General features: G+C 40.6%; 1 protein-coding gene across 1 annotated transcript in view; it reads right to left on the bottom strand.

Annotated features, from left to right (window-relative positions):
- Positions 1-8,281, bottom strand: part of ank2b (ankyrin 2b, neuronal) — a gene marked incomplete at its 3' end in the record, with an annotated part of 215,575 nt that overhangs the window by 104,791 nt on the left and 102,503 nt on the right. The window contains 3 exon segments of the mRNA XM_037674797.1: positions 3,838-4,062; positions 5,493-5,531; positions 7,407-7,510. Coding sequence (XP_037530725.1) covers positions 3,838-4,062; positions 5,493-5,531; positions 7,407-7,510 — 368 coding nt within the window.

Here is an 8,281-nt window from a genome sequence, read left to right on the forward strand (position 1 = left end):
TACTCCTGTCTGTGACTACACACTCCTGTCTGTGACTACACACTCCTTTCTGTGAATATGCACTCCTGTCTGTGACTACGCACTCCTGCCTGTGAATATGCACTCTTGTCTATGAATACAAACTCCTGCCTGTGAATATGCACTCTTGTCTATGACTACACAATGCTGTCTGTGAATATGCACTCCTGTCTATGACTACAGAATGCTGTCTGTGAATATGCACTCCTGTCTGCGACTACACACTCCTGCCTGTGAATATGCACTCTTGTCTATAAATACAAACTCCTTCCTGTGAATATGCACTCTTGTCTATAACTACACAATGCTGTCTGTGAATATGCACTCCTGTCTATGAATATACACTGCTGCCTGTGAATATGTACTCTTGTCTGGGACAACACCCTCCTATCTGTGAATACACACTCCTGTCGGTGACTATGCACTCCTGCCTGTGAATATGCACTATTTTCATTGACTACACACTGCTGTCTGTGAATATGCACTCCTGTCTGCGACTACACACTCCTGTCAGTGAATATGTACTCCTGTCTGTGACTATGCACTCCTGTCTGTGACTACACACTCCTGCCTGTGAATATGCACTCCTGTCATTGACTACACACTCTTGCCAGTGACTACTCACTCCTGTAAGGGACTACACACTCCTGCCTGTGGATATGCACTCGTGTATGAATACACACTCCTATCTGTGACTATACACCCCTGTATTTGACTACACAGTCCTGTCTGTGACTACACAGTCCTGTCTGTGACTACACACTCCTGTCCGTGAATATTCACTCTTGTCTATGACTTCACACTCCTGTCTGTGAATATGCACTCGTGTATGAAACACACTCCTGTCTGTGAATATACACTCGACTATGATACACACTCCTGCCTGTGAATATGCACTCCTGTCTGTGACTACACACTCGTGTCTGTGAATATTCACTCTTGGCAATGACTGCACACTCTTGCATGTGAATATGCACTCTTGTCTATGACTATACACTCCTATCTGTGACTACACACCCCTGTCTGTGACTTCACACTCCTCTTTGTGATGACACACTCCTGTCTGTGACTACACACTCCTGCCTGTGACTACACACTCCTATTTGTGACTATGCACTCCTGTCTGTGACTACACACTCCTACCTGTGAATATGAACTCCTGTCTGTGACTACACACTCCTGTCTGTGACTACACACTCCTATCTTTGGCTACACACTCATATCTGTGACTACACACTTCTCTCTGTGACTACACACTTCTGTCTGTGACTACACACTCTTAGCTGTGACTACACACTTCTATCTATGACTGCACATTCTTGACTGTGCCTGATCCCTGACGTGATGTCTTCAGCCTTGAGTAATTATCGGCCATGTGCTTGTGTGTTTCCTTGACTGGTTTGTTTGTTTAATTTTGTTTAACACTTGCGTGGCCTATGTAAAAACACATGTAATCACTGTATTCTACAATGGTGATTACCTCCTACTGTAAGAGTATAATGATGGGTGTTGGACTTTAAACATGGTTACTATTGATTTCCAGTGCTGCTGTGACATGAGACGGTTAAGTAAATCAATAATGGGGTCAATAAATAACGAATGAAGTTACCTTGTTGCAATTTGTTTGTAATCCTTTTTAGTTAAACACAATTGTTTGCTGTTTTCCTATAGTTTAGCAAAAACATCTAATAAATACAATAACAACACTTTTGTTTTCATCAGGAATTATATAAAATTACTTTTGGTAGCCAAGTACAGTTCACAACAAAAATGAAAAGTTTCCATAGATGCAACAATGGGATGTAGAAATAAACAGTGAGAAAACCCAGCTTTGTTTTGGAGCTCTAATTCAGATATACCCAACAAAAACTGAGTCAGTCAGGCTCACATAAAACTGGATTTTTATGACTGAACTGGTATTTTAATATAGTTAACAGTGTTGTTGTGATGTCACACTTGAATATTTAATTTTTGTAAACAAACTCTGCAATTTTTCACTGACTTTATGCTTCTTATACAGTTTCTAGATCAAAACGTTAGTGTTTTGTAAGCTGAAAATATTTTAAAGGAAACCCAAACTCTTTAGACTTTTGAAAAAAAAAAAAAAGTTAATTGATGTTTGAATTTCAGGCCATAGCTGCATTGGCACCCTTCAAAATTTTTACATAAATATTTTAAAAATTAAAAATTAAATATGTTAACAAATATACAACAAAAAACAGATTTAAACAAGTATAGTAAATATTAGTTTTTTGTACATTCTTTATACTGAAAGCAAATGAGAAGTCATCACTTTCACTTGTCATGACATATTTTTTAAATATTATGAGTCGCAATAAACAGAACATATTTTAGTAGGCTTGGTTTATAAATTAAAATCTGCATATGTATTTTACTGAAGTGGCTCTTTATTTTCTGTTTTATAGTGCCCTGAAATAACACATTGTGAATTGGGGATATGATTACCTGTACTAGAAAGTTCCTGGAGAAACTTTGACGGGGACTGCTGCATCACGGCCATTTGAAAATTTTTATTTGACAGTACTATGTGTTTGGGTTCGCTCTTAGCTACCACTAAGCCAAATTTCAGCTCAATATGGCAAAAAATCAATGACTTATAGTATTTTTCTTTTAAGCTATGGCAGCCATCTTGGATTTTTGATTTGGATTCAGTACGTGATTGGGAAGCTATAATTCCAAATTTCAGCTCTAGGTGTAGAAATAGCTGAGTTAAAGCCATTTAAATTTAGCTTTTGCATCCATCTTGAGTTTTTTTATTTGAATCAGTATTTATGGGGCATTGCTCTCAGCTACCAAGACCAAATTTTGCTTGATATTTCAAAAAATGGCTGATTTATAATTTGTTTCGATGAGAAAAATTGTATCTTTGTTTGCAAAAGTTGTACCATGTTGTTGTTTACTATATTTCTTTTGGAACTTATAAATATTATTTATTTTTCACTTTGTGTACCTTATTATGGACCCCTTATTGCATGCTTTAGTATGTCGTTATTTTTTTTGTTTGTTTTTTAGCAAGTCAAAATCGGTTCTTCTCATCCTGAACATTTCATTGTGCTGTCGACCCTGTGTTAACCTGCATGTGACAAATAAACAACATACGTTGCCATGGTAACTCGAAACACCAATAAAAGTAATACATCACGGTGCTGAGCCGGTCGTTTAGATATAACATTTGTTGGGGTACACATTGTGGTTTGGGCCGCATTAAAGTTGATAGAAGAGCAAGACCCTTTTCAGGTGGATAATAAAAGGTGGCTGCCGGCAGTCCCCAATCAAATGCTTTTGTGACACGTTCTCAAATGTTCCCAGTAGAGGGAAGAATCAGAGGCTACATTTGAAAGTGATCACGGTGCAGCAGTGGAGGTGGGCTTGTTTGATTAAGACTTATGGGTTGAGTTTAGAGAGGGTTAGACTGCAGCTGGTGTCAAATCAAAGAAGGCATGCAAAGACCGACAGACCCTGGCACTGGGAGGAAGCAGGAGCAGCTACAGAAACAGTTAAAGTTAGGCAGAGGCTGGGAAATCAGTCTGAAAGAAAAAGGGCAGCAGGTTGTAAGCCCCAAAAAGTATCAACAGGCAAGATAAAGAAGAGAAAATACCTCTTCTTCCTAAAGAGCTCCTGTTTGAGTCTTTTACTACAAGCACCATTTGATAAAAGCTTTCTTTGGATTCCAAATGTGATTAGAGTTAAATACCCAGCATAAAGCAACAATCTAAAAAGTGTAAATGTTCTTCAGTGCTACATTTTGTATAGTATACATATTTGTACTTGTTCTTTTAGCTTGACCTGAAGTCTTACCCAAGGAACTGGGCTCCAGTAGGCCCCACCTCGATGAGCCTGCTGGCCAGGCCCTCACCCTCCACCATGGGGGGCATGGTGGCCAGGCGATGTCTTTTCACCAGGCGGCATGTGATCCGTGTCGGCGCGCTGCACTTCTTTGGTGGAATGATGATGCGGAGGCCATTGTGCCGGCAACCCCACATGGCTCCACCCCTGGCATCCACCATGAAGCTGACCAAGAAGCTGTGGAGTGAGAGGACGAAGAAGAAATATGACTGAGACCGCCAAGAGATGAGAGCACCCACACTGGAGCTGCCGCAGAGCCTAACTGGTTCCACTATCAAATCATTTCACCCGAGGATTAATGACGGAACTATCCAGCCATCAATCCATTATCTTTACCGGCTTCTTCATTATGACACAACTCAAATTAGGAAAAGTTTGAAAATTCAAGAAAATAAATATATTGTATACTCTAACCGCTTGAACATGATGACCCCACCCCCACCCCCCCGCCCACGGTCCTGAATAAATCCTCTTTTTGTAACAAAAAACAACTCAGACTTCATATTATTACTAATACAGTAGTCCCTCACTACTTCCCCAGTTCGTTTATTGTGGATTCGCTATATTGCAGTTTTTCAAAATAAGACTGGACATAACACACAATTGGCTGATTGATGGATGAGATGTGTGATCAGCATGGAATTTTATTTAAAATGAATTATTTTAAATTATTTAGCACCTCCTGCACCTTTGTATATATATATATATATATATATATATATATATATATATATATATATGTACTTTCTGCAAGATGAGACCGTAAGGTGCAGCTGTGAGAAGACAACTTCATATGTTATGGCTGATTCATTTTAGCAGAGCTCTGGCCCTGATTCTGAATAACAAGCATGTTGTTAGTTATAAGTCAGCAGATGGAGCAGCAGTCCAACAAATATCGTTTGTGATGCTGATGTTGATTTTTAGAATAAATAATCAAATATAAGAACCCTGACAAACTGGACCACGATTTGGTGTCGGTTTTTTCACGCTCCATAAACAAACAAACATACACAAAGTATTTTTTTTCTTCATGCAAAGTGTCAGCTGAGATCATAGATCCCAAACTTTAATGTGGGATGGACTGAATGATGAGGTGACATGTAGCTGGCTTCATCCCACAGTCTGATAAACAACCAGTTCCATAAAACATGAACACTGAGACAGACAACATCGACAGAAGACGACTTAATCTGCTGCAGACACACAAAGTCTCCACAAACACATGTTCCTGGGAGATAACATGGAAACAATGTTAGTGGGAAAAAAACACGGACAGTGAATGAACTCCACAAACGTGTCCTTCACTTTCATTGCTTCATCTTGACCACATTTATTTCTAATTGAATTGAATTTGTCCAATCTACTGCCGGATGTGATTTGTTGCTGTGACGAGATGAACTCTGAGGGTTAAACACATTTCTACAAGATTTAAAGATGGAAATTTGCCCCTGAGCCTAAAACTGTACAAAGGTACGTGAGGCAATGTCTGTGAAGGACGCTGACACAAACGTCCACCTCTCCAGGAGGAGAGCACACTGCAAGCGGAGGAGAACACTGATGAAGATGAGGGAGGAAGGAAATGAGGGAACCAAGGTGCAGTGGGTCACCTGCTGTGATCTCCATGATCGTGGCACGGAGAGGAACGGCTAAAAACAACAACCACACCAGATAAAGAGTCAAAAGTTGATCAGCAACATTTCAAGGAAACACCTGTGAGGTCCAAAGAGTTTGTAGTGAACGAAAAGGAGCAGAAAACAGACTGTACACCGATGTCCCCATCTCTGAGGGGTTGAATGGTGAATGTTTGTAATTTTGGAGAAGAGTGTTTTTTCTGCACTGGAATTGAACAGAGAATGAAGTAAACCTAAATGATTTTATTGTAAGATATTCAAGTGGGGAGGAGTTACACTGTGGAGCAGAACAGAGGGAGGTCTTTTTGCTTGTCCCAGGCAGAGCAGAGTGATGGATCCTTGTTAATGGATGGAGTATCCACCACCAGGTGCAATGGGGGGGCCAGGTGGTGGCTGATGGTGGTCTTGGCCACCATAGATTAAACTTCAACCACCCCAAGGGCCACCCCAATCATTTGAGGAAACTATACTTTCAAGCAATATAAAACTAAAAAGCACATTTTCCTCAAATGGGTGTGGTTGGTTTACATATACTGTGGTGGCCGTCTTGGATTTGGACCAAGCAACCCAATTTTCAATAGTGAACTTTCTTACATCTGGATTAGAGGGTGACACTGGAGTGGATTTTCACTCCCGTCCCATCCTACTCCCACAGAAAAACATCTTGTCCCATCTTGCAGGAATCATGTGACCCATGGGATTCCCAAAAAAATGTCATCCTCTAGTACTTGACTAAAACTCAACACGTTTTACAAGCAGCATACAGAATGTCAACACGTCCCACTCAGCTCTCGTGAAGTTCAGGATTATTTGTGACTTTCCCGTCAGCTCTGTGAGCTTAATAAATACTTTATAATTTCTGACTTTGAATTGCAAAACTATTTTTACCACCTTTGTTTCTCCGCTGGTGTTTGCTCCCTCCACTGCTGTTCTTTGAAATTCAGCCGAAAGCAGAGGCTGAAAGCACTGTTGGCCTCTGTGCCATGGATTTTGTAGTTCTTTTGACTTGCATTACAGTGTAGGCGTACTGAAAGAAAACTACAAAATGGCAGAGCCTGTCCTATGGTTGTTGTTTTGTTTTGTTTTGTTTTTTGTCCTTTTGGTTAATTCTTACTCCCATCTGCTCCCGTTAACTTTTAATCCTGTACCTTCCCATTCATGAGTAATATATAAAGTTGACTCCCATCCCGTGGGAATCATGTGACCTGTGGGCTTCCCGAGAAAATGTCGTCCTCTAGTCTAGATGCAGCCACACACCAAAATGAAAGTAGGTACGATGCTTACTTTTCAACTTATCCAGCTCTCAAGATGAAACGGACGGATGGACACTCTGGCACATATCCATGTTTTCATCAGTCTTCAGTTCTAAACCACACTGCACCAGTTAAGGGTCTTTGTACTGCCGGTTCCCAACAGCTTTCAGCTGGGTTTAAGGTACCATCTTGTCTGTGGTTCCAAGTGTACTGCTCCGATGTGACAATTTTACACAAGCAGAGTGCAGATGTTGATTGGACAGTGGATCCACGTCACTGGCCGACCCAATGCAGTGAGTGGAAACTGTCATTTCCTCCCGATCATTGATGCAGACACATCTTGTATTTATTTTTACTTTTTTGGTGGTTTAATTGAAAAATGTTATTGATATGACAACTCCAGTATCAGGATATTTGCGTGTTCCCTCTTCACTCCACAATGGGGGACAAAAACTGATTTAGTAAACATCAAGCTCATACCTGCCTGGTATAATCAGAACCTTTGTATTATTTTCATAACTTTAAACCTTAAAGAAAACTTTAGTTTAATGGATAAAGTGCAAATACATATACTTCTGTCTCTCTGCCAACGCTCTGTCACTGTTAACAGTGTTCCTCCCGGTGGGACTGAACCTACCCAGAATGGATGGGGCTGGATGACAAAGCCACATTATCCAGGTTGTCTGTGCCCCAGCTGAGCCTGTAGGAGTCCCTGTCATTCTCCCTGGCAAGAGACGAAACCTGGAAACAAACAAAAGAACTCTTAGAAACTGTAAGTGAGTGAAAGGACAGAAAGCGTGAGCAACTTCACTGGAGAATATTTGTTATTCAACTGAGAAGTACTAAGAATAAGGTGAGTAGATTCAGGTGTAAAGTATCCAAAACCCTGATCCCACTGCACCCTGCACGACACCATCCACACAATGAAGCTGATAACAGCAAATTTGGAAAATCTTTAGCAGAAGAAAAAGGATATTATGATGCTGCTACATATTTTATTCCCCAAATGTTTGTCCCTGTCGATTTCTGAATCCCAGGTTTGTCTGCCCTCTGACTACACTCTGGCAGTGATGACAAAATTTCAATATGCCACCAGAAATGTTTACTGGGGGGGGGGGTTGGGGGGGAAGACACGTGGGTAACACTGAAAATCCTGGGCACCAAAATCAAAAGCCAGAACATAATTTCAGGAGATGTGTTGTGGAGTTGCCATAGTTCAGTTATTTGACAGACTGCAACACGAGAGCCAGGGAATCACCTTCTGATACACACAGGTGGTCTTTAGTGTTTTTAGGGGTGGCCATCACCCCTTCAGACTCCCAACTATTTCTATGACCTTGTTACAACAGATTGTCTTTATAAATTTATTGTATGTCTGGGTGTCCACCATCAGTTGACAGTTTCAGTCTTGCTGCAGAGAAAACAGCAGCATAAGAGGATGCAGGTGAAGGTGCATTCCCACCCACATTCTGATGTTGTCAGTACTGGTGGATGATATATATATATATATAT

Source organism: Nematolebias whitei, chromosome 1, assembly GCF_014905685.2.
Source record: "Nematolebias whitei isolate Nwh7 chromosome 1, NemWhi1, whole genome shotgun sequence".
Lineage (NCBI taxonomy): Eukaryota > Metazoa > Chordata > Actinopteri > Cyprinodontiformes > Rivulidae > Nematolebias > Nematolebias whitei.